This window comes from Urocitellus parryii, chromosome 6 (genome assembly GCF_045843805.1).
Source record: "Urocitellus parryii isolate mUroPar1 chromosome 6, mUroPar1.hap1, whole genome shotgun sequence".
NCBI classification, from domain to species: Eukaryota; Metazoa; Chordata; class Mammalia; order Rodentia; family Sciuridae; genus Urocitellus; species Urocitellus parryii.
In genome coordinates this window covers 185,586,515-185,613,916 of record NC_135536.1, presented here as the reverse complement: position 1 = coordinate 185,613,916, position 27,402 = coordinate 185,586,515, and the positions used below count along the sequence as shown (strand labels likewise).

General features: G+C 48.2%; 1 protein-coding gene across 1 annotated transcript in view; it reads left to right on the top strand.

The window, feature by feature from the left end:
* Znf831 (zinc finger protein 831) overlaps positions 1-27,402 on the top strand; it is a 61,742-nt gene that overhangs the window by 17,614 nt on the left and 16,726 nt on the right. The window contains exon 3 of the mRNA XM_026412234.2: positions 5,044-5,132. Coding sequence (XP_026268019.2) covers positions 5,044-5,132 — 89 coding nt within the window. The remainder of the gene's footprint in view (positions 1-5,043; positions 5,133-27,402) is intronic.

Here is a 27,402-nt window from a genome sequence, read left to right as displayed (position 1 = left end):
AGCGAGAGGGTGAGAACACCAGCTTTCCCCAGAGCACATGCGTGTGAGTCAGGCCTGTGTCCCACCACGCCTTCCATCTGCCCTCCCTAGAGAGTAGGTAATAGATTTCAGCCAGTTCCAAAATCCCAACAGAAGCCTCACTTACCTCCTTTCTTGAATTTCCCACTGAACTCCAGTCAAAACTGATGTCCCTGACCTGGAGAGCCTGGCTGACTAGGCTTCAGGCCTCTGCTGGGCTGACCGGGCAAGAAGGCTCGTTCCTGCTCCGTGTCCATGAGGCCTGTGAACAGAGGCGACTCCTGGGCTCTGGAGGGCCTGTCACATAGGCTCCATCTGAGACCTATAGGAACACAGTGGGCAGAGGCGAGAGGAGCCAACAAGTTGAATTTAAAATCTTGGACTTTAAGTGGCAGCTTATTAAAAAAGACTTAGGTTACTAAAGAGCTCAAAGTGGCAGATTAGACGTAAACACAAATCTGCATTGATCTTAAAGCAGTGAGATAATGTGAGAAGCGGAAGGGACTCTGTAGTGCAGTGTCACCAGAGAAGAGGCACTTGCCCACCTAACAATACCTCTTAAGCAGCCCAGGACCAGTTCTTTGAGAAGTAGAGAGTTCACATTGTGACACCTGAGGCTGGGTTCCTGGGACCTAGGCCAGGGGGCTCTTAGGAGGCCTGGGAGGTGTGAGGAGGCAAACCTGGGTGAGTCTGAGGAACAAAGGCCTGATACCATGGGAGCTTGGGCGCGAATTGCGCCATGCCAGCTTCTTGCTCAGAGGTGAAGAGCCGATCCATTAAGTCCTGCAACAGTTGGTCAATGGCTTAGAGTCTTCCATACAAACTCCTTAGGGGGGTAACACTGGCTCACACTGGCCAAGACAATCCTTTTGAGGCAGGGGCAAATATGTCCCCTGGACAACAGGGGGACAGATGTGCAGCCTGGGGAAGGCGTCTGATGGGCCACCAGCATTAGCCATGCCTTGGGAGTCTTGCTTGATTGTTGATGAAGGCCAGTGTGCAGAAGTTGCCTGGCCAGGCTGATGTCCCTAGTGGCTGCACAGAGAGCCTTCTGAGAGAATCCAGAAGAGGAAAAAAAAGACCCTGTCTGAGTTGAACCAAAATACTGCTTAGAAAATAACACCAAGGTTCACCTTGCTCTCCCCAAGGGCAAAAGGAAACAAATTCCACCTTGACTTGATGTAAATTCAGGGTGGAACTCTCCACCTTGATTTGATGCGGATTCAGGTGGACTCTCCCTGCAATCTCCAGTTACTCTGACTGAGCTGAGTCCCTGTGGCTCAAACTGTGCCATTTTTTTTCCAAATGATTTTTTCATATTTATTTTTTTAAAATTTTGTTCTAATTAGTTATTCACGAGAGTAGAATGCACTTTGACACATCATACATAAATGGAGTATAACTTCTCATTCCTCCGGTTGCACATGATGTACAATCACATCAGTCATGTAGTCATATATGTACATGGGTAATAATGTCTGATTCATTCTACTCTCCTTCTTACCCCCATATCCCCTCCCCTCCCTTTACTCCCCTCTACCTAATCCAAAATAACTCTATTCTTCCCTACCCTATCCTCTTTATTGTGAGTTAGCATCCGTCTATCAAGAAAACATTCGTTCTTTGGGTTTTTGAGATTGGCTTATTTCACTTAACAGGCAAATGCCATTATTTCATTCTTCTTTAAGATCGAGTAATATCCTATTGTGTATACGTACCACATTTTCTTTATCCATTCATCTGGTTCCATAGTTTAGCTATTGTGGGTTGAGCTGCTATATACATTGATGTGGCTGTGTCACTGCAGTATGCTGATTTTAAGTCTTTTGGGTATAAAGGAGTGGGATAATTGGGTCAAATAGTGGCTCCATTCCAAGTTATTTCTGAAGCATCTCCATACTGCTTTCCATAGTGGTTGCACCAATTTGCAGTCCCACCAGCAATGTCTAAGTTTACCTTTTCCCCCACATCCTCGCCTACATTTATGGTTGCTTGTATTCTTGATAATTACCATTATGATTGGAGTGAGATGAAATCTTAGAGCAGTTTTAATTCGCATTTCTCTAATAGCTAGAGATGTTTAACATTTTTTCATATATTTGTTGATCGATTGTGTTTCTTCTGTGAACATTTCAGTTTCTTTGCCCATTTATTGACTGGGTTGTTTGTTTTTTGGGTGTTAAGTTTTTTGAGTTCTTTACATATCCTGGAGATTCATGCTCTATCTGAGGTGCAGGTAGTAAATATTTTCTCCCATTCTGTAGCCTCTCTCTTCATGTTATTGATTATTTCCTTTGCTGAGAAGAAGCTTCTTAGTTTCACGTTCCTATACATCAGTGATGATTTAGGAAAATTATGAAAACTCTACTATTCACAATTACCTCAAAAAATAAAATAAAATAAAATAAAATAAAATAAAATACTTGGGAATCAATCTAACAAAAGAGGTGAAAGACCTCTACAATGAAAACCTCAGAATACTAAAGAAAGAAATCAATAAAGATCTCAGAAGATTAAAAGATCTCCCTTGTTCTTGGATAGGTAGAATTAATATTGTCAAAATGGCCATAGTAGCAAAAGCACTACACAGATTTAATGAAATTCCTATTAAAATCCCAATAACATTTCTTATAGAAATTGAAAAAGCAATCATGAAATTAATTTGGAAAAACAAGAGACCCAGAATAGCCACAGCAATACTTAGTGAGAAAAGTGAAGCAGGAGGCATCACAATACCAGACCTTAAATTACACTACTCAGCCACAGTAACAAAAACATCATGGTATTGGCACCAAGACAGACATGTAGACCAATGGTACAGTGTATAAGACACAGACACAAACCCACATAAATACAGTCATTTCATTCTAGAAAAAGGTGCTAAGGGGCTGGGGTTATGGCTCAGGGGTAGAGCTCTTGCCTCACGTGCATGAGGCACTGGGATTGATCTTCATCACCACATAAAAATAAATAAATAAAGATATTGTGTTCATCCACAACTAAAAAAATATTTAAAAAGAAAAGAAAAGAAAGGAAAGAAAAAGTGCCAAAAACATTCACTGGAGAAAAGATAGCCTATTCAACAAACAGTGTTGGGAAAATTGGAAATCCATATGTAATAAAATGAAATTCAACCTCTATCTCTCACCCTGCACAAAACTCAATTCAAAGTGGATCAAAGACTCAGGCACCAGAACAGACATCCTGTACTTAATAGAAGAAAAAAATAGGTCCAAATCTTCACCATGTTGTCCTAGGATCTAACTTTCTTAACAAGACTCCTAAAGTGCAGGAAGTAAAATCAAGAATCAACAAATGGGGTCATGATTATACAAAATACACGTATGAAGATTTGAATTTGGTGTCAACTTACCTTATATACAAACAGAGATATGAAACATTATGGTATATATGTGTATTAAGAATTGTAATGCAAAAAAAGAGTACATGTATAATGGCATAATTTGGCGTGAACATATTTTATATACAGAGTTATGAAAAATTGTGCTGTATATGTGTAATAAGGAAATGAATAAGGAGTGTAATGCATTCCACTATTGTCATGTAATAAAAAAAAAAGAATCATCAAATGGGATGGATTCAAACCAAACTGTGCCATTCTTTAATACCCGCAGGAGTGTGGCAGTCACCTGCTGACTCAGGCAAAGGTGACTTACAGCACAGAATTCTCTGCACATGACTCACCTCCCTTTCTCCATTTGTCTCTGCACCACTTTGAAATCACTCTCTACTCATCCCTGCAGAAACCCCAGTTGGATTAGGCTTTGTGATTAACCTCTCCTCCCAATCTGGCTCAGAGAGATCTTTCTGGAACCTGTGGTCTTGACCAGTAGGGAAGCCTGCTTCAAAGAAGGAGCTAAATGCCCTGGATGGTAACAGCTCCTGCCCCAGGCAGGGGAGACAAGCTTGTCCCATAGAAACCCTGCAAGTCTGGACACAAAGCCACTCTTTCATTGTTGCTGCCAGGAAAAGCCAACACACAAGATACATTCTGCATATCTTATTTAACATTCTACAGGAGACTGTGGCCACATCCAGGCAGCAGCTCAGATAAACAAAGGCAAGTGGCCATGCAGGTTTCCTCGCCTTCTCCCTAGCAGGTTCTGAGAACCATGGGAGTTCACAAATCTTGTGAACTGAGATTTGTAAACAAAGCGGGTTCTTGTATTTGACCAGGGAGCTCGAAGCAGTACACAGATCTTTCAAAAGAGCTTAGAGCACGTGGCAGATACTCTTCTCAGTTCCTTTGCCTGCAAGATGGGGTGCTTCACTAGATGATATGTTATAGGGTTGCACATTGCTTTAAGTAGATTATTGTGAGCCTGTATCCTAATAAGTACATATTTGTTCATTTGCAAATTATGCAAACATTTTCCTCTATATCACGATGTATAGCGTGCATCTCAGAAGTCTTGTTCCAGTGGGAATGATGAGGTTCAGAGGAGGGTAAGTGTGAGTAGAAGCCCTGGATTCTCACACCTTCTCCCTCTGGGAGGTGAATACTTTGGGGGATCACAAGATCAGATAATCCAGAAGAGCTCCTCCTCATGGACCCCTACATGTGTGCTGTCCGTTGTGGTAGTCACTGTCACTTGTGTCTATTTAAATTAATTAAAATGACAAAATTTAAAGCCTGATTTCTCAGACACACTGACTACATGTTAATTGCTCAACAGCCACAGGAGTTAGTGGCCATGACACTGGTCAATGCAGATTACAGAACATCTTCATGGGGGGTCTGTTCAGCAAGAAGGGAGGCGAACAGTTCAGGGCTTCCTCATAGCAGCTGACCTTCCCAAAGTCTGACTCAGCCATATGGGAGCTTCATGAAGCACTTTATGGCTTAGTTCCTCCATGTCCTGGGTGGGGATGAGGGCTGCGGGTAGCAGGGTTGCTCCAAGCTGACCAGCAAGAGTCCAGCTGAGTTCTTCCAGAGTTGTCCCTGACTTGTGGGGCACGTGCTCTCCAGGCTGGTTCCTGCACGTGTGCTTCTCTGTCCTGCAGGTACGAAGGGAATTTCTGGCAGAGCCGTGCTCCCTTGAGAACCAGCAGACTGCGTAAGCCCCCATGGGTGCCAAGAAGAAGTTGTCCCCGTCTCCGACTGGAGGGGCCAGAGCCACATGGGATCCTCAAGAACTCAGGTAAAGCTCCCCTTGGAAGTGAACCTAGACTGGACAGATGGCTGGGAGGTAGGCTGCACAGCAGCCAGCCCAGCTCTAGCAGGGGTCAGTGCATGAGGGACAGTGTCAAAGTGGATGTCTGTGAGATAATGAGAGGGACCGTGAGGAGACAGAGCCTCCCACACTGAGCAGTCCATGAACATCCTGGAGTCAGGTCCTTACTGGGCAGAGTCCCTCCAGAGCCTGGGACAACAGGAACCAGACATCTGAGTGGTTCTGCGAGAGCCACTGCTGAGATGATTGCCTGGGAGGCAGGGAGAGCTGCCCTCCCCACTCCCAGAAGGAAAGTACGGGAGCTCGAGAGGCTGCTTCCTGGAAGGGGCTTTTCTAAGCTGCAAAGGCTGAGAACCAGGCTGAGTCACTTACCTTCTCTGGACCCCTGTGTCCCCTCCCTTTCCCCTCTTCCCAGCAGCAATGAGCCCAGCCTGGGCCTTGCTTGCCGAGGGTTAACTGAGAAGATGAAGACCATTTGTGAGAGGCTGTAGGCCCCATCTGGCCAGCAGTGACTGAATTACCATCCTTCTGTGACTGATGTTTACCTCTTTGGTTCAAAGCCTGCCCCGGGACTACGTCTGAAGACTGAGGTTTTTGGTCTTGAGGACGTGTATGGAGCACCTTCTCTTCCACTTTTGGGCAGCCCCAGTGGCCCCTGCAGGCAGAGGGCACTTGCTCCCCTTCCTTCCCCCATTCGTCAGCCCCCAAACCCTCTGTGGTGGTGGAGGATGAAGACCAATGTTTTGTTACCCAGAATTTAAATCAAGGCAGGTGTTTGCTCTAGTAGTTGGTTGGAGAGTTGTAAAGGCAAAAGGAATGTGAAGGTCCTTATTCCCATAAGGAATAGGGTGAGGGGAGGTGGAAGTGCACTCAAGGTGCCCAGCGCTGCTCTTTCTCGCCCTCATCTGCATCGTGTTGCTCCTTATTCCATGGCGCTCACACTGGGCTTTGCCTGGTGACCCCTACCCCAATCACAGAGATGCCTCAAGGCCAAATGCTGCTCTGCACACCAGCCCCAGACTGCAGGCTCCCACACCAAGCGCCAAAGAATACAGTGCAACTCTTTGCTTTGTCACGGGGCCTTCCTGTGACTGTGGCAGGTGACATCAGTGTCACTTCTGTGCTTTCTAGACACTACGCGTGCCCACTTCCCTCTCCCTCAGAGCCTTTTCCACCTGCACCTACCACTGGGCATCCAGGTCCAGCCTGGCGCTCTGTGAATGGCAGGTCACAGCTCAGAGCCCCTGGAAGGTGAGGAGTTCTGGGGCATGGGGGCCCCATGTGTGAGGGGAGCCCCATGGGCATCATGGTCCCTGTGGTGAGCTCCTTGATTCTTGTCTCCATGGACCCTGCCCTCACCTCTCTTCCATCAAGTCCAGTTCTTGAATCTTCTGTTAGGCGGGTGTGGAACCATAGTGACAGCTGTGGCCGGTCACCTGCTGAGGCACTGGCAGGGTGGCAGGCACAGCTCTGTAGGTCAGGGAGGTTTCCAGTGGGTCCCAGTGTGGATCTCATTGGACCATCTGGAACTCTGCCAGTTGACCCAAATGATGGAAGTCCCCCACCCACTAGCTCCCTTCCCAGCACCTTAAAGACAGCTTCATCCAGGAAACTCCTGCGGCCTCTGTTTCTATGTTGGGGCTCTTCACTGTGCCCCTGAAGGGAGGGAAGAAGATAATCCCTGCTCTGATGAATGGGATGGTGGGTGAAGCCAGGAGAACCAACTGACTCTCCTTTGCTCCCATCTTACTGAGAATGACATTGTGGCCAGTCAGCTTCCATGTGGGGTCTCTGACCGTATGGCATTGTCCCCTGTCCAGTGCCTCAGCCATACAGTCAGAGACCGATGCCTCCCGTGGCTCACTGAGAGGTCAGGGGAGCTGTGTAACTTATGCTGAGTGCCGTGCCCAGTGTGACGCGTGATGATAAGGGTCCTTGCTGTTCAGTGGAGGATCAGGCCACTTGTGGATGTATTGGGGGAGAGACACGCAGGGGAAGTTCTCTTTGGGGACAGGGGTTTCTTCTGGAAAGCTGGGTGTGGGAGAACAAGGCAGAGGCTTTCTAGACGGGGATGGGACACACGCAGGCTCATGGCCAGAGGGGAGGATTTTAGGGAGGACTCTGGGGAGGGAAGGGGGAGTGTGGGGCCCTGTGCAACAGGCAGCAGCTACTGGGCATTTCTATTGGGGTTCTTAGGTTGCTGTAAGAAATCACCATACACCTGGTGGCTTGAAGCAACTAAACCTTATTCTCTTTGAGTCTGGAGTCCAGGAGCCTCCCAGACCCTCCAGGGGTTCTGAGGAGGACACTCCCTTCCTCTCCAAGTTGGCTCTGGGCGTTCCTTGTTTTGTGGTCACATCATTCCAGTCTTGGCTTCATTTCCACATGGCTTCCTCCCTGTGTCACCATGGGTCAGACCTCCCTCTGACTTTTTCTGTGTCATTGGATTTAGGCTGCACACTAAATCCCACTTGGTCTCATCTTGAGAACCTTGAATTGATTCCTTCTGCAGAGTCAATCAACCAACCATAGAAGTGACCTTTTGCCTAGTAAGGCCACTTCTGCAGGTGCTTTGGGTTAGGACTTGGGGGGCACTATTCAACTTGCTTTATAATTTCTCCCCATCAAAACTAGAGGAAATGATCTTAAAGTGTGTTTCTAAACGAACAACACGGACACGGTGTGTACAAGAGTGTGCATCATCCGGGCTCTCAATGTTTGTCGGCAGTGTTTGCAGAACCTTAATTATAAACCTAAACCATAAAAACACATATGTTCTTGCCCCCTGCAGGACATGTTCCACACTCTGGGGAGCGGTAGTCCAGGTAGCTTCTCTCCCGATGGCTGTGGGACCCATCAGTTCCCATTAGGGAGAAGACCTGTGGCTGGCTGCCCAGGCATGTCAGGGCCTTTGGTGTGGCTACGCACACAGCTTTACCCCCTGGCCACAGCCATAGGACGGGGCTGGGCCAAAGCAAGTGGTGCCTGCTCTGTCTGCTTCTCCTCGGGGGGGTAGGCTCCTACATGGCTTCCATTGCAGGTGCTGCCTCTTCCTAACAGGTGCACACACCTGGCTCGCTTAGGGTGACCTAGGAACCCTGAGACAAACAGATAGGCTTTCACTGTCCTTTCCTCCCTTCTTCCCCTTAAAAGCCTCAGGACAGAGTCCTGTGCCCACCTAGCAGGGCCTGTGGAAGAGCCCCAGAGGTCCTGAGGCTCCCCGCCTTTGGGGGAACCAGTTTCTATACATTTCCTGTCTTGATACCAGCACTTCATGGCTTTGTCACTCCATGATCCCAAGAGCAAGGTGGGGTCCTAGTGAGGAATGTGTCCAGACTTCAATAGAAATAAAACCTGAATATAGAGATAGGAAAGCAGGGGCCAACCATCGTCAACTCCTGTTGGGAGCATAGGTCCCCCTGCCCACGCAGGTGACAATGCCCAGGAAACAGCCTTCAGTGGTGACAAATGTCTGTGCTTTCATTTTTATTATTTGAGCAGCAGGTTGAGCTAGAAGCCTGTGTCCCTGGTGCCCCTTTTCAAAGGCCTCCCACCCCAGCAATTATAAAGGACGGGGAGAATGGGCATGGAGGGGCAGGAGGAGCCTGCAGATGTGTTGGAAGCCACGGCCCGGGGAGTATTAATCACCTCCCATTCCTTATTGAAGTGTCAGAGGGGGACTAGGGAAGGCTGATCGTGCCGCCTGCAAGCTGGGGTTCTACAGCTTGTGATGGACATGGAGTCCGAGGGAAAAAGAAAGAGTGCATCAAAATAAATGCCGCCTGGAAACCAAGGGGGCCAGAGGAGTTCATTGCCACCACCTGCCAATATCAATATTTCACAGCAGAGTGACAGGCACTCTGAAGGCTCTGGGTGTTTGAAGACAAAGTGTTGTGACTTCAAAGGAACCTAAAGCTGGGCCCTGGTTGCCCCCATTTACAGACAACTTGCTTGGAGCTTCTTTGACCTGGCAGGTCCTGGAGGGGAGATCAGAGCCGACCCTCAGCTGCGTGTGTGTGTGTGTGTGTGTGTGTGTGTGTTTTGGGGTGAGGGAGGATGACGGCTTTCCCACGGCAGGACAGGGAGGCGTGATCTGGCCTGGGTGACCCGTGATGCTGTAACTTGGGGAGCTTGATGGAGTTCAACAAAGATTTTGTTATTGACAATGACCTTTGGGGAAGGGGATTGGCCAATTAAAAGGTAGGGAAAACATCAGTCTCAGCCCGGATACACCAACAAGATGAGGAAGACATTTACTAACAATGCTCAGGAACATCTGTGTCCAGGGGCTGCAATATGTACTAACCATTTTTTTTTTCTGGTCTTCTTTATGTTTTGGAGACTCTTCCTGTCAATAACTTAGGAAGATGAGAGAGAGGATGTTTTTTAAAATTTTTTTTTCAAAAGATGTTTAATTTCTCTCTTCTCCAAACTATTCCAATAGCTTGGTACTAATCATTGGAATTAACAGATGGCTCGATGGTGAAGTCATCTGCAAGCAGAAGGCCAGAGGAGTTATGGAGGATAAAGACCTAATTTATGAGATTTTACATTAATTAGAGCCCATGAGACACTCCTGAGAACGTGTTTTCTTTCTTAAACCTAAACCGAGTAGACCATCCCGGCCAAGTCTCCAACAAGGGATCCGACGGGGCTGACTAGAACTTTCTGTTCAGTTACTAAGCACTGTGGACTCACCAGGCACCCCAGCTAAATGTAGAATGTGCAGGCATATCATTGATTTTTCATATCACGGTTTCAAAGAACGCTGTTCATTGGCCACATTCACTGGAGTGTCAGGCTGTGTGTGCACTGGGTTGGGGGCCACTCACTGAAGGGACTGGCTCTTGTATATGAAGCCATTGAATGTCCCAAGGAAAGCAAGCATCTGCCTTAGACTCTAAATCGTCTGTATGGGATACCCCAGTCGGGAGGTGTGCCAGCTAAACCACGGCGTATGAGACCCTTATCTAAATTCAGACCTCCTCCACTCTCTCTCTGCTTCCCATACCATCCATACAAGCCCTTCACATTAATTTTCACGGTGTAATGTACAGGAGTCCCCTCTGACCCACAGCTCTACCCTCCACTGTTTAATTACCCGCCATCAACTAACTGTGGTCTGAAAATGTTAAATGAAAAATTCCAGAAATAAGCCATTTGGAAGTTTTAAATAGCTTTTATTCAGTCTGTTGCTATTGTGGTTCTATTTCGTCATGTGTTATGATGGTTGATCTCTTAGTATGCCTAATTTACAAATTAAACTTTATGGTAGGCAGGTATGTATAAGAAAAAGCAGAGTTTTTATATGGGGCTTGGTGTTGCCTACAGTTCCCCAGCCACTGGGCTCCTGCAAGATGTCCCCTGTGGATAAGGGGCTGCTGTAAATTGGCCACCAAATGTTAAGAGACATGAAGTTGATGAACTGACCATTGGAAACCTGTGTGATTCACACTCGTTGGCAGAGTCAGACTGGGTGACAAATGAACAAGAGAGAACGAGGCAGGGTGACAACTCCAAGAGGGAGGTAGCTGCCCCAGGCTTAATGAAAAGTCCCTGGAAAACCGATGAAGTGCTATAATGTGTTTTTTGGTGAAAAAAAAAAAAAAAAATCCTTCTTGAAGTCTTGAAGTTCTTGCTATGAAAATAAATAGGAAGTGAGGTGCCGCCGCTTGGACCACCTCACAATTTTGTGTAAAAATGTACTCTGTCCTCATCAATGCGATGAACTCGAGTTGATCACAACAATTAGCTCAAAGCTTGCCATCAGAACCTGAGGCTGAGGGTTCATTTTGATTTGATCTCTGTGGGCGTGACAGCTTATTTTCACAACTTTTGTTTTCATTGATTTTTTTAGGACAAATTCTCAGATGTTAATTCCCTCCTACTTATTGTGGAATTTTGGTCCCCAATGTGGATGGGTTAATTTTACCTAGTGTCCCCTCGTTACAATGATCTGAGTTAATTAGGACACTGTTTATCAAGTTGACAGGCATTTCTGCTGCCTTGTACCCAGGTTGCCCAGCTGACCTTGTAGCTTACAGAATCACCATCCTCGATCTTATAGATCATCTGATGCCCCCCCAGTTTTGTAGATGAAAGTCTGGGGAGATGAAGGTAGCCCCGAGCATGTGTTTTCTAGCCCAGAGTCCTCTCTGACATTGGAGTGGGACCATGTTTCAAAGGTGGTGGATCTCATTTGCAAGGCCAGCCTGTAAGGCAAAAAATCATCTGGAGTCACAGTTATCTTTGAAAATCCCGCAGATCCACCATCAGGGTATGTGTGCAGAACTCTAAACAGAAGTGTTCACACACACACTATGTTTGAGGCCCACCAAGATAAAAGGAGGAAAGCAAAAAGGCCATCCATCTGAAGAGGAATACGCCTCCCACAGAAGAGGACCATGAGATTTTCAAGTGCTCCTGCTTTGCTGCCAGGCAGGAGCTATTTGGTTTTAGCATTAAACCTCTAAAACTGTGTTGGCACCCTAATGGATTGGGTTGTTGTGCTGGGGATTGAGCAAAGTAATGGAGTTGTGTCCGCCTGGGTCAGGGGAGGGCCATGGGACCCAGGGGGTTTCTACCCTCACTTGGAACACCAGAAGATACCTGCCTGGGCATGGGTGTGCAATTCCCCGCCTCCATGTGAGTGCTCCATGCCAACCTGAGCCAGCTGGCACCAGGTGGCCAAAGGCCACCCTTTCGACCTGCTGGGGAAAGTCCCCCGCAAACCTTGCCTTGAAATGTTCTTTTCACTGTCTCTAAGGGTCTCACTGGGGAAAGCAGCCTTGCTTCTGTGGTGCACGTGCCTGTGCCAGCTCACGTGCCCTTGTGTTATTTTTCCATTAGAGAAAGCCACTGAAATCCCACAGATCCTCACAAAGAGCTGACCCCACCTGAGCAAGAGCCCCCCACGACTCTCCTTTGTTGTGGGTACACGATTCGGACGAGGCCACTGCTCTGAATTGAGTGTTCTCTTTCCAGAGCGTGGGCGGTGGGGTGAAGGCCAGCGTGGCAGTTCTCTGGGACCAGGAGGGGCAATGTTCTCTCTCTGAGAGCTCAAAACCCCTCTGTACACAGCCTCGTTACCGTTCTCTTGACATCACAGTTATTGACCCTGGGCTGCAAAAAGAATCTCATAATTAGGTTTGCCCTGTTTTTGTGTTTGAATGCACATCTCTTTCTGGCTGATGACCTACCAGCTTTTTATTATTATTATTATTATTATTATTATTGAAATCCCTGTGTTAAAAGGACCTGTTCCATTAACTGAGACCGGTTCTATTTACTCCGATGCTGGGATACATTAAAACATTCCGTGGTATAAAGAGTGCTCTTATACATTTCCTTAGAAACGCATTTTGTGGAACTGAATAGAGAACATTGATGTGGTTGAGGTTAATTATTTGGGCTTTTGCTGGGCACATTGGAAGTCGTGCCGCTTCTCCCGGTACACAGACTAAAATTGGAACACTGAAGAAGAGCCGAGCATGGCCCTGTGCCCGGATGACACATCTGAAGTCATATTGATTGAGGGAGATGTTTTATTGAACGATAAGAACTCCATTGAGTTTATGGTTTTGCAATTTCCTGCAGCTGGCGTGGCTTATAACAGTAAACACCGTGAGGTTCGGGACCACAGTTCCAAGGGAGGTTTTAGAAAACTCTCAAAAATCTAGGAAGCCCATCCACATTTCACCCCCTCACAAACTTGTGTAACTTTCATTCTCGTTGTGCAGACAGACAAACTGAGGCTCAGAGAGGCGTTGGTGCCTGCTTGGTGAGTGTGGTGGTCGGTGGCGTGGATTCATGTCACTCACGACCCCCTTCAGCAGCCCCGTTGTGCCCATCGGTCGCCAGCCTTCGAACTTACTCACTGTTTTTTTTTTTTCCTACTCGGTCACTTATAGAAAGCTAAAATACATAAAATAAATGTTTGCCACCATTAAAAACAAAAGCCAATACCTAATGCCATAAAGGGAACGTTACAAAGATGAAAACACCGCAGTGTACTTGGGTCAATAAATTCCAGTGGGAATCTGTTGTGAACTAAAGTCCATGAACTCTAGGGACATTCCCTTTGCTAGAAAGAGATTGGGAGAGCCAGGGAGACCTCACCGCCATGTTGGTGTCCAGTTAAGGCTTCCTTCTTTCCATAATTAGAAGAGTAAGATAAAATTGGCAACTGTGCCATTTAGATTTATTTAACTCTGTGCCTGTGAACCACCTAAGATCATGACTCTCTCTGGCCCCCTTGGGGGTCCCTTTCCTGGGGCTCTCTTGTTCCTCCATGTCCCTTTTTCTCTGTCCATAGGATGGTCCTGGGCTTCTTTTGCTGATCTAGTATCCCCTTGGTTCCAGCAGAACTTTGCCTTGCATGGTTTTCAACCCTACATTCAACACAGCTGATGGCAGAGGTCACAGGGACATCCTGCCAAGCCCTCCTTGAGGAGTCCTCTTTCTTGGGCTCACTGGGGTGGCATTCCCAGCACAGCTTTGGAAGTGCAGGTTCAAGTTCTGAGGTACTGTGTGGGTGCCCGCAGTAGGCGAGCTGCCCGTGCCGAGGTGGTGGTATGTGCCCGAAGGTGAGAGGTGACCTGTGCAACCAGAGCTTACAGGTTCTGGGGGCCACCTGCAGGGATCCCCAGGCCTTTATGGGGGCCTGATCTTTCTCCTGAAATCAAAGGGGACCCAAGGCACGATGAGGGCAGGGGGCAGATCATCACATTTGGGTTTTGCAAAGATCACCATTGGCCACAAGGTACCAGGGCGGTGGAGGACAGAGCAGGAACAAGGAGGCTGCTGATGGTGGCCCAACCTGTTCACCCTTAAAAGGAGCTTGGAAAAAGTGGTGCTCCACCCAGAAGAACAACACTTGTGGTCACGCACAGATCTTTTTCCAATACATTGTAATATGGTCGGTGAGGTTGGCGCCCACCGTGGCCCCATCTGCAGCTCACCACCCTCTTCAGATAGAACTGCTCAACCTACAGTGGTGGAACCCCAGGGACCCCTGTGCATCGCATTGAACAATGCACCATTTCTACTCAAAGACAGGTTGTCACTCCATACCACTGACTGCCCATCTATTTCCAGCTGGGGACCAGGGACAGAACCTCTGGGTGGAAGGTTTTGGGATGTCACTCTTCTCTGCTGACTGGGAGACTGGGTGTCTCCTGTGCTTCATTCTACATGAGGTAGATGTAGAATGCTTCCTATGGCCTCAGCCCAAGCAGACGGTCCCTCTGGGGAAGACCCTGGATGGAGGAGGATCACTGTGAGAAGGGGTCTCTGAGTACCATGTTGTACCTTTCTTATAAGACTCTGAACTGGTCTCAGATTTTAGCTTCTTCTACTAGAAGAAGCATTAGAGTACTCCCTTTCCTCAGTTTCATGGGGCTTCATCTTCTGACCCCACGATGGGGGGGTGGCCTGGGGGCTGCCCACCTGCTTTGCTTCTCCCGGGGTCTGCTCCTCTTCTGGTACAGGCAACATCCAGGGAGACAGAACATGGAGAGTCGAGGAGACTATTTTTCTTTTTAGTTCACAGAGAAGTTGAGTTTCTCTTGACCAAACTTTAAGTCCACTGGGCACAATTTGATGTTCTCTCCAAATATTAATAGATTTGTTCCTCAGCAGAGGCACGATGTCTCAGCCTGCTCCGGGAGAGTCTTGTCACTGTAAAGGACACAGAGCCACGCAGGACTTCCTCTGTGCCTAGCCAATTCATTAGAACCGGTTAGCAATTTGCAAAAGAGATTAATTGATTTGCAGGCTGCTGAGCCCCGAGTGTTACTCAGTTACCTCCCAGGAAGCTCAGAGAAGCCTGGCCTCCTGGGAACTCAGAAAGCAAACAGCAATATGCGAGCTTTCATCAAAGGCTGAGCAATGTCCTCATTCCTCATGATAAACAGAAGCCAGAGAGATGAATTTCTCAGCACCTCCTGGCTTAGGGTGGGATTCGGGGCCACAGTCTAGACTCCCTGGATAAAATGAGAAGGCTCACGGAGCTGTGACTATCAATATGATAGCATGTTTCTTTTTTAAAGCTTTTATTATTCCCAGATACCCTGGGAATAATAAAATAATAATAAAATTATTTTGAAATGTTGCTCTGGAGGCAGAAGTTTAAGTCCTTCATACCTGTGTTATGAAGAACTCTTTGGGTTGGGAAGAAAAGAGACTAAATTCAAATTTGCCTGGAAAAGAAAGAAAGAAAAGTAAATAAATAAATAATTCTCTCACATAACAGAGAGCGAGATGGCTTCAGGTCTGGCTGGATCCAGAGTTCCCTTGGATGTCAGCAGGACTCAGTTTCTCTCTGTTTCTTGGTAACTCTCGACCTGACCCATCTTTCCATATTTATGGAAAGATTTGAGCTGGTCACTTTCCAAAAACCAAGTCCCCAAACTGGCCCTTGGCCCTTGAGAGGCCTGGCCTGGGATATCCTTATACCGAGGGAGGGGTTGGGGCCACCTCTGCTATAGCCACAAGGAGTAAAGGAGCAATGATTCCCAGCAGAACACAATGTAAACTGAGAACTGTTTCTTTCTCCTGGTTTAATGTAATGAAACAAGTACATGGGAGCAGCTGAGCCCCTACAGCCCCTGAAGAGAGGAAAAAGTGAAGGAGCTTAGGGACTGGCTGCGGACCCAGAGTCACCCAGCCTGAGGTTCACGGGCAATTACTAGGGCCTCTCTATGCCAGGCAATGTGTGGGCGCAGGGGACAGGAAAATGGGGACATGACATGGCCCCTGTCCTCTGGGAGAGCCCAGCCTGGCAAGGGGAGCCGGCACAGACTGGTAAACAAGTCATTACAGATGCGGTGCAGTGAGCTCGCTGATATGATTAAGCTTCCAAAGGAGGGATGCTGACAGGGCCAGCTGCGGGGAGCAGGCAGAGCTGCCTAAACAGGAACAGAACAAGGAGGGCCCGCGCTCCCCAGGCTCCCAGCCCGAGGCCCCTTGCCGGCCCGCCCGCTGCAGGGGCAGCATTATGGCCTGCAGGGACCAAGGCTGGCACTCTCTGTCCTCCTTGTCTCCCTCCTTGGATCGTAAAGAATTTTTGCCATAAGCACTAAACTGCAGGAAATGGAGGCACACAGCACTTAACTACTATTTACTTATTTATCTAAAATGCTAAGTGTTCCCCTTGGCAATTACTAATAGATTCCTGTAGAAATGGAGCAACCCATTCAGAATTCTGATTTCTGTGCCCACAGGAGGAGGGAGGGCAGACCGCCTGTGCCACCTGACGACCCTCAGCTGGGCAGTGGGTGCCCGAGGTGGGAATGCCATTCACAGAGAGGTGGAAGGGTGCTGATTTGAAAGATTGATGTGTTTATGTTAAAAGGGAGTTTCTACGGTGGTGGTGGTGGTGGTGTGTGTGGGGGGGTAACATCTTCAGCCCCAAGCCTGAGATGAGGGGGAGTCTCCTTTTGAAAGAGTTTCTGAAAATGATTTTCACCTTTGGACTGGAAGAGCCCCTTCTCAGCAGAGAGCTACATATGAAACCTGAGTCTTGTTCTAGAATTTTCCTACGTGAGCTGCTGGAGACAGCTGCTGAGTTCAGGGGACAAGGCCGGATGGGAAATGTAGATCTCAGGCACAGAGCCAACAGGCTTCCCTACTGGGCACAAATGGGGAACATTTTCATGAACCATCTCGAAAAAGAGAACAGAGCTTGCTGTCCCCCCCACCACCTAGCACCTGTTCCTCCTGGGGGCAAAACCCTTTGGTTTTGGAGGAAGGTGAGACTTTAGGATTAATCCTAAAATGAGGCAGGATGGGGTGACCAATAGTGAGCCCGGGGGGTGGGAAGTAACCCCAGGTGGTACAGCTGCCTACCTTAAGTGACAGAAGGCAATTGGCATCTCAATCCCTTTAAGCCTCTTGATGGCGTCATGGAGAAAGTCTCAGCCTGATGCTAAATATGCATTTGGCACCTGTCTACCCCCTTCCTAATCTCCCTTTTAATCAGGGAGAGGTTAGGTCTCAACCTCTACCTAGAATTCGAGAACATGGTTCTGTTTATTTCATTTGTTTTTACAGGAGCATCTGCTCCTTCTAATGCCCGGTGCCTCAAAGTCTTTGCAATCAATTGGCGCAGCTGACTTTGCAAAGCAAGTGCCCCTCTCAACTTCCGTAGAAGCTGAGGGTGGTCCGGGGCAAGAGATTTCGAGTGGGGATTTAGAAAAATTCATTTGAGTCCTGACTTTTCCTAGTTTCTCAGGTCTTCATCTGTAAAATGGGGGTGCAGTTCTGAGTCCATGATTATTTACTGTGGCCCTTGGAAGGCTGGTGAAGCCTAGCTCCAATGCCCCAGAGGTAGTTGAGAGGCCCCCCACTACAGGAGTTGGGGTGTGAGCTCACTGTGTGTAGCATGAGGGACACTGAGTGGGCAGGGAGGTGCGCTCAGTTTTCACCCAGGATTTGGAGAAGCCAAGGGAAGGGTGTTGGTGAGCCCTGGAGGAGAGGATATTCAGAAAGCTTGGGTTTCAGCTGTAGGCACACTATGCTGTCCCTCCTGTGGGGAGATTGGAACCAGAGTAGCCCTCTGAGCTGCAGTCCCAGCCCATCCCAGCCTCCCTGAAACCTGCTCTGCTTGGGGCCCTCTCTTCCTCCAGATAAATGCACGCCCCGGCCTCTGCCCCAGGCTTGGATGCTGGCGCTGCTGGGGCATGGAGAATCTGTTCCAACAACAAGCATGTTTCCTGCTTCCACATTTTGAGTTTCCTCCAAATGTTTTTCCTCATCTGATTTTCAATATGGCCCCAGGGGTCAGGAGGTGAATGTCACGGCCATTCCCCATCCTAATTAGGAGTCATGTCCAAGTTCATACGTTGAAGAAAAGAAATGCAAGTTCAGTTCCAGGATTTTTCCTTTGCTAGAACTTTTCAAATCTTGGCTGCTTATTTAACTTCAGAGACATGAAAAAGTGATGTTTGTACCACCCTCTGCATAGACATTAGCGATCATTTTCAGCTTTTCCGTTTTTGCTATGAGGCACCTGGCGTGCCGGGAACGGACAAAAGCCATTTTTCTAAGTACCAGAGTTTGAAATTATTAAGTGTTCATTAAGCACCCCCGGGTGCAAAGCACTCTCCGAGATGTTTGTTTCTCAATTTTCTATAATTTCCTTATTTTTCTCCCCTAGCTAAAGGCAGATTGAAAAATGAACTCGGTGCGTTTGAGTCTCTGAATCATAGTTAATGCACGACGCCCCCTCCCTTAACTGCGTTGTTTTCCTCCTGCCTCCTCTTGTCTCTTTTCTTATCAATCTGATAAAAGTTCTTCTTTTTCTTCTTCTTTTTTTTAACCCTTACCCACGGACTGTAACTTTTGCTTTATTCCAACCTACCCTCAGGGGGAAATGCGAAAAAAAACGCCTTGAGTAGCCCTCGCCCCCCGGACTGCGGGCAGAGAGCCATGGAAAGATCGAGAAAGCAGCCGGTAGCCCGGTAGCCGTGGTGCAGCACGGCTCCTATGCGGCATCTTGGTGTTCAGGCACAGTGGGGGCCCTGCGCAACCGCCCGCATCCCCCCACCCCGCCCCCGGCCCCGCAGACCCGCATCCGGGGGGCTGGGGGCCGCAGCTCTCCGAGGACTGTTCTGGAAAAACACAAAGCCCAAGCCCCCCTCCCATCCGCCTTCTCGGCTCCGTGACTCGGGCTCTTACATGAGCTGAGAAAAAGGCTGTTTTTCTCTTTTCCTTTCTTTTTATTTTTTTGACAACAACCTCACATAACCTCAAAAAGTTAGCCATGAATTTACCAAAACTTTTTATGAAACTATTTTAACCTCTGGTGGGGGTTAAAAAACAAGCTCTGTGAATTTATTACCCGGAAAAAAAGCGAAGCATGACTTTGTATTTGATGTGAAATCGTCTTTCAAGCTTCAACGGTGCCCCCTAGCGCCGTTTGAGAGAAGGGCAGCCCGGGCTCAGCCGCTGCGGACCTCGCGGCGGGTCGGGGTCTGCGCCCACCGCCGAACCCCTCACCTCCTTTTGTGTTATGCCCTGGGGAGTTGGGATGGCCAGAGGAGAGCCAGCTGAAGCCCCCGCGGGGGAGAGCCGGGAGTGGACCCCGAGCCTCGGCGCTGTTTGACGTGCGCTGGACCCCTGCCGAACGAGCGACCCTGGCCGCGTCTCAGCACGCAGGCGACCCCCGCCCGTTTATAACGTTTATTGCTCTCAAGTGCATCCCACCCAGATGCGCGGGAGGAAGAACCAGTTCCCGCAGAGGAGGGCGGCATCCCGCCGGCACCAGGCGCGCCAGGGTCTCGGGGAGGCTGGGACAGAGTCAGGGGGCTTATTTGAAATTGCAGGGACGAACATGAAAGATGGGGGAAAAGGAAAGGAAGGGCAAGCGGGCTGTGGAAGGACCCTTCGGGACCTCGCCGCCTGGGGAGACGGCGAGGTGCACAGCAGAACCCAGGATTCCGCCGCAAGACGCGGGTTCCCGGGCTCTGCGCGGGGCGAGATGTTTCTATGCCCTCCGAACTTGGAAACACGCTCTTTTTCTCGTTCCAAACTAGCCATGTTTTTTAAGAGCACACGGAAAAAAATATTAAAAAGCAGATGTTCCGAAGCAGACGGGCAGGAAGGAGAGCCGTGGAGCCGGGGAGGCTGCTGTATTTCGCACGGAGAGGACGCTGTACCCGGGAAGCCGGAGAAGCCGGCTCAGGTCCGAGTCCTCCCACCTGTCGTCTCAGAGACGCGTCTCCGCTCTTCCGTGCCTTAGTTTCCCCGTCTGTAAAAAGGGGTGATAATAACGGTGCCCCCAGAATATATAATTTGAAACAACATTTTTGCAACATGTAGCTCTCGGGTTCTGGGTGGTAGCAGGGTGCCAGCTCATGCTTACTAAGTTCCCTGGTAGAGGAGCCGGGGAACCGAGCTTTGCATTAAGTAAAATCTCCCGTTTTTTACATAAGGGTGATCCATGCACAGCTAGCTTGAGACCCTTCCCCTACCAGCTGCCAGCAGCGTAAGGGGAGATAGGGGCGGGGGAACACGCAGAGGGGGCTGCTACCTCTCCCTGCCCCCAGCGCCCCCGGGGAGGCCCCTTGAGCCAGGTGTGGAGGCCAGTGTGACCGCAGCTCTGTGGGGGGGCGGGGGGGGGTAGATTGGATGTGGGAAAAACAAGTCCTTCTCTCCCTCCCTGGGACAATACCGAGGGCTTCTACAGCCGAGGCTCTGCCCCCCACCCCAGCTGAGTGTTCTGCTCACCCAGCAGCCCACCAGCCCATGCACTCTGCTCCCCTTGGCTCCCCATGAGTCCTGGAGGTCCACTGCTGCTGCCTCCTCTCTCCAGCCCTAACCCGTGCTGCCTCGGTCCCTTCTGATGATACCCTGATGCCCTGACACTGTGACTCCAGTCTGTTCTTAGTGTCCCATGGCTGCGGTAGACCTGACTGCCCGTGCCTGGCACAGCCCTGGCGGAGGGAGCTTCCTCCACCCAGGCCTCTATGCATCTTGTGGCTCCTCACCCGGCACAGGCTCACGTGAGGCTTCCGAGGGTAGACCAAGAACATCTCCCTGTGTTCCCCTCGTGTCCCAAACCTCGCACCTTTAAAGGGCCTCCAAGTTTACAGAGAAAACAGCAGAAACCACTCACTACAGTGATTCCAAAAGCCAGCACCACAAAGACCCCCAAGGACCGAGGACGTGTGTTCCCACTTCCTTTTGGTCAATGCATTAAATAGGATGCTATGGATCTTTAAAACTCCACACGTTAATGATTCAAAAGAAATTGGTTTTGTACATTTTAATATGAAAGCCATTGTTTTCCTTTGAAAATTGCTCCCTGTGTCTGTGAGGTTTCTCTTTCTTTCTTCAGTCGGGGAGAGTGCTGCATACTGCCAAGCGCAAGGGAAAAGCTCTTTATTTCCACTCATTAATCCCTGCCTGTTGTCTTCAGTTGTGTCTAATTTTAATTAATTTGGATTCATTTAAGTAACATTTCATTATAGATTCAAAGCATAAATATTGTTGATTTTTTTTTTTTAATTAAGAAGTGGGAAACATTTTTGTCAGTTGTAAGATACTTGGCATTAAAGCTCAGAGAGGGCCCGAGGCCTGGCTTGTTTCACAGTCTCCTTGAAGAGCCTGAGGCGGCTCTCCGTTTGTTTGGTTCTTTGTTTGTTTTCCCCATCTCTTCTCGGATCTTCCGCTGCCAGTTTAGCAGGACTGCCTTCACTCCCAACAGCTTGAGTCTCCTGATGCTTCTGAGGACACAGGGCATATTTCTTTTTTGCTTCCTGCTTTGCCACTCAATAAATTCGAGGTGTCACCAAGCAGTCATCTGGGTAGTTAGATAAGGAAGGAAACAATGCTTTCTCCATTAGCTTGCTGAGAAGAATGGGGACTAGATTAATCAACGTGGGCGGGCAGTGCCTCCTTATGAAAAGACTGGCTTCTTCCATCAAAGTCATGACTGCCTCTCCAATGTGGGCACCTTAGATGCCGTCCATGGTGGAGGAGCAGATGATCGAGCCTTGAATTTTAAGTCTGTCATCGGTTGATGACATTTTGCAAATCTTTTATCCTACTTTTAATATGGTCCCACTCAAGCTGGGAGTCAGCAGACCCCTGGGGGCACAAGGAAACAACAATGTCTTAAGAGCTGAGAGGATGTTTTGGTATCAGTCACAATTCTCAGTAGCAAGGGACTAAAATCCAACTCAAAAAAGGTTTAAGCGCAAAAGAGAATTTGTTTGCTCCATGATGAAAAAGCCTAGGGTAGCTCCAGCTGGATCAAGAGACTTCAGCAATATGGCCTGGCTTTGAGTGTCACTTCTCAAATCTGAGTTGACTTCCTTCTGAGTCATCTTCATCAATAGGCCCCTGGTGGTCCCCAGTGGCCCAGGCTTATACCCTACCCACTCAGCAAAGATCTCTGATCAGGGCTCCAGCATCCTTTGGTCTAGTGAGGTTTGGTTTTCGCAGCTTGCTCTGAATCAACTCCTTGGCCCTGTGGGTAGAAATCATGCACTTTGAGAAATGGGGTGAAGGCTCATCACCCAGAACTGAAATGGGACCTCCGACTCTTGCAAGACTGAGGGGCTCCATTCCAAAAGCAAAGTGGGATGCTTTTGGATCCCACTTTGGATGCTCCTTGCAGGGGCACTGAGGAGAGAGGCTGAGTCTATAGAGTGCAAATGTCTATGTCAAGCTACTCATGCACATCCTCATGCACTACTCATCTATGCCTAACTTCTCCCCATTCCTCTTTCTCCCTCCAAGTTCCTCAAGGAGGATACCTGTAAGACATTGCTAAAACAGTAACCCAAGAACCAGTTGCTTGTAAGTCACAAAATGTAGGTATTTACCACTTAGGTCCAGCACAAGGCTAGCCCCTTTTCAGCACAAAGATCAGAAAGTTTGGGGCACATGTCTCCTCGTGATGTTTGGTACATTAGTCTCGTGGCCTACGTCCCTTTAAGTCACCCATTACATAAACCATTAGTTTTGTGACACCTTGTATTCTGCTGTTTCTCACGACACAGCTCCAGCTGAACTTGTAATGAGCGTCTTTGATAACGTCTTTGTCATCACTAGAACCACTGGTCTGAGTCATCTAATAGGGTTTTCAGAGCACGGCATTTCGCTCTCATCCCGGCACTTTGAGACTGAGTGCATTTGGAATCCAAGCACGATGCCAGCTCAGAACTGTTCCATGACATTGGGGCAGTGGCTTTCATTTCTCCAGGAGGGGCCCCTTTGCAATTTCCACATGTAAACACATTCTGCTTTGCTGTCTTTAAGGGATTTGTTTACAACATCTGGTGCTTGTAATTGTATCTCAAATGCCCGAGAACGATGATTACATGTGTGTTCAAGGTCCTGCCTGCCTCTCCTCCCCCCCCCCTTATTTTTAGTGGTAGATGGACACAATACCTTTATTTGTTTATTTATGTGGTGCTGAGAATCAAACCCGGTGCCTCACACGTGCTAGGTAGGTGCTCTACCACCGAGCTACAACCCTAGCCCTTTCCTTGCTTTTTTTTTTGAAAATCAATTTTGTCAGTCTAGGAGAGACCCAAACCAGCACTGATTTCAGGCTAACGTACTTTCCTAAACAGTGTTTTACAATTCAAAAGAAAATATGGATGCTCCTCAATTTACCATGAGATTTTTCTCCTGGGAGACCCAGAAAGTACCCAAGGTCCAAAATGCATTGTTACCCCCAACCTGCCAAGCAGCTAGCTCAACCATCCACAGGAGAGGAGGGGTTGTTCCCTTCGTGAGTGCAGATTGCTGCCACCCAGGATCCTGACAGTAGGTACCGCAGAGGGATCCTGGGAACAGACTCAGATTCAAACCTGCATGCATTCCCCTCTCACACCATTGTCAAGTTGAAACATAATTATCAAACCATTGTGTGATATTGGGAACTGTCCCTGCACAATGGAGACTTTGTATGGGTTTGGTTATAGGGCAACTCTTTTTTTCTGAGGGATTATTTTTGGGGGAAATTTTTTTGGTGTACCTGTCTTACACCAAGACTTTTCTGCTCTGAGCGCCAGAAAAGGAACTGAAATGGGACCTCCGACTCTTGCAAGACTGAGGGGCTCCATTCCAAAAGCAAAGTGGGATTTGGTTGAACGTGGAGAAGGTAGACTATTTTAATATGAGCAGAGGGAGAAAAGACATAGAGTTGAGACCCCCAGGAGTGGTATGCTCACTGTGATTTGTAAATAAACATGGGGCCAAGGCTCTCATGCCCAGTCACTTCCCCTCTAAACTCTCTTAACATCCTGTCACACGTGAGCCCTAGGGAGACACCTCATTTCTGAATCATGACATGGTATGACATCTGTTGTATTCTGCTGGCTGAGGTCAGTCATGAGGCCAGCACAGATCCGAGGTGTGCGGAAATCGAGTCCCCCTCCTGATGGGAGACCTTGAAAGTCCCATTACAAAGGGTGAGAATACACAGTGGTGGAGAAGTAAGGCTGGGTTTTACTTTTTGTTTTATTATTTTATTTTATTTAAATCCTTCAACCATGCAGTCCCCTTTGGGGCATGTGTAGCCACTTGGGCAACACTTGCAAGGAGCTAGTAACTCACAAGGGACTCGCTGATACAACAGGTGTCTAGGGACAGAATCCTGGGCTACCCCCCTGTCCAAGGACCTCACAGGTGACCCAGGTTCCTCTGCTCTCCTGCTACCATGCCTTCACCCTACACCATTCATTCTGTGGGGAGCATGATGGCTGCCGTACAGGGGGCAGGGAGAAGAGTGTCAGGGGGACTGTGAGCAGCTGGAGGGGGGGAGTGCAGAGGCTGTGCAGTGTCTGCCCAGCAAGTTTACAGCTTCCATCCAAGGCCATCCCAGTTAATTAATTAATTAAAAATAATCTTAATTAAGCAACAAGGAGAAATCATTAAACATTTTAGGTGATGCTTGTCTGGGACTGGGGTCAGCGAGCTGTTTCAGTGCAGTACCAAGCAGGGCTGTGCAGAGACCGCTCTTGACTGTGCTAAGCATGCACTTCCTGTTGCAATGACTCAACCCCACCACTTCGGGCAGAAAACATTCGATATGTAAATTGACAAGCGTGGGTGTGTGTCAAAAACTTCATCTGCAAAAACTGGCCTGGGGGGCGGGGGTGAGGTTTGTCCTTTGTCATTTGCTGATCCCTGGTCCTCATAACTTGCAGATATGGCAAAATGGTGAAGGCTTAATGTATGGTGGTCAGCAGGTCTGGACCATTTGCCAAGGTCATGGGGGATAACCAACATTTAGAAACTAGGCTAAAGTTTACGCTTTCACATCAAATGTTTCCCATGGCAGTGGAATGAAGTATGATAAAGTTTAGGTTTCTCTCATGAAGACTGAAAATAGCAATGGGCTTAAAAAGATTTATGAAGTTTCATAAATAACCATTGGGTGTAAATCATCTGGGTCTCATGTGTGGCTCTGTGGTGTGTGGGGACCTGGGCTCCTCCCATCCTGGTACTCTGCTTTCTTCACCCTAGGTTTTTCTTTTGTGTGGTTCAGAATGGTTGTTCCAGCTCCTATCATTAGATCTGCATTTCAACCAGAAGAAAAAAGGGAAAAGGAGGGTATACACTTTCCCTTGAACGACATGCCTTGGAAATTGTTATTTATCACTTCCTCTCACATCTCCTTGGCCAGAATTGAACTACCTGGTTATGCTTGACTGCAAGGGAAACCAGGAAGGATAGGTTTTAGCAGAGCAGCAATGCACCCTGATAAGAAAGAAGACTTCATGTTACTAAGAAAAACGATCAGAAATAGGTATGAGTTAAGACATAAGCAAGACCTGTAAAAAGAACAAACTTTTTTCCCTTAGAATAATTTAGTCAGTATTCAGACCAGCAATGCTATTTTCCAGGTACGGTTTTAATGTTAAGTCTTCTGTTTGTGTCTTGACCAGGCACCTTTCCAAGCAGTAGGGCGATCTTATCCATTATTGCTCTCCCCAGCACAATAAAATGTAAAATTAAAAAAAAAAAAAAGAATTTGTGAATTCAAGTTTGAGGGAAGCTAGGGCGTCCCTTCTAGAGTCACAGCAAATTCACATGTTGGTGTCCATCAGCCTGGGAAGGTAAGAAACTGCATCTCGGCCCCTCCACTCCCTGCATACCCCCACTGGTGGTAGATGAGGACCAAGGTCTGGCCTGAGTGGGGAGCCTCCAGGATGAACCTGTGCTGCTGCTCTCCTGTCATCTCTATGGAGTCCTTGCTGACTTTCCATGGTCACCCCTGAAGAAGCCTCTTGTTCTACGCTGAGCTTTGGGATGAAGTGGAAACTCTGTGCTCTGGTTTATATAAAGGCACTACCCCACAAAGTTGTGTGAGCCTCTGGTAATCCACATACTCCTATGGTGGCCTCCCAGCAGCCCCACTGACCCCTGGGAAGAGCATGTGGCTCTGCCGAGACACTACTAGAGTGGACCTTGCAATCTGTTCCTTCCTGAAAGTGCCTTCAGACACAGGGTCTGTTACCTTCATGATCCATATTTAGCCTTTAAAGAAAACTACCTCTTTAAAGAAGGAAAAAAAAAAAAAAAAACCCTGATGAATGCAAATTGACATTAAATGGAGTTTCAAAAAAAGATGGAGGTTTTAAAATATGATTATAATCAGTGACAATAGTGGAGGGGAATCACATCATTATTGATCTCACCCATGGGGGTGGGAGGGAAGGACTGCTGGGAATTGATTGGAAAAGGAGCATTTCGGTTAAGCCATTCCAGCTGTGAACTCTCCCTGAGTGGCTCCAGACCAGGAACCTCTGAGATGCTGAGCTGTTGGTCACCTTGTGATGACTCTCCCACGGGATCTACAGTCGTGCAGAAGGGGACATCTCCAAGCAGGTGTCTTGTATGGGATTTTGTGGACTGGAGTGTAAAGGAAACCTAGAATGCAGGCTTTAGGATCAGACTGACTAGTTTTCAGGCACTAAGCTCATTGAAGAGATTTTTAGTGAGCACCTGTTATGTGCTGCATGCATTGTTTTAGTTGTTGGGGACACTGGTGGATGGGACAGGCCACTAGTGAAGCTGATGGTCCTGCAGGAGGGCAATGGCCCCTGTGCTGGAGCCTGCCCCAGATCTGAGCTTGGTGCTGTGGTATCCACTCTCTTCACTTCTTCAGCCTGCCCTGTTGGAAGGGCTGGGATTCAGCCCATTGTATGGATGGGGACCATGAGGTCCAGTGAGGGAGTGATCTCTGCCTGGGCGCCATTGTCCACAGGTGGCAGAGACAGGACTTGAGCCTGGCATCTGGCTCCAGAGCCTGAGTGCTGGGGTTGTGTGGGGCCAAGGCCCCCGCTTTGTTTGACCTTGTCCTGTTTCTGCCTTGAAATTCTAAATAAGGTTGAATAAAGGCAGCATGTCTGGGTTTGCAGGGGCTCTGCTTGCAGCTACTTTGTCTTGAAGGCATTATGTCCCAGTGACTGTTGAGGAAGTGGGGATGAGATAACTGAAACACAGGTGTGCTCATTTCAAGGACTACTGAGAGGGAAAAGATCCTCAGTGCAGAAGAGCCCTTAGCTGGGGGTGAGGTTCTTAAATCAGTCTAGGTTTTGAGACAGCTGTTCCTGCACAGCTCTTCAGCCTCCCCGGGGGGGAAGAGGGTGAAAGTGTGGATTTCCAGAAGGTTCTTAAATCAGTCTAGGTTCCGAGACACTCCAAGCAATAGAAGTGAAACACTTGT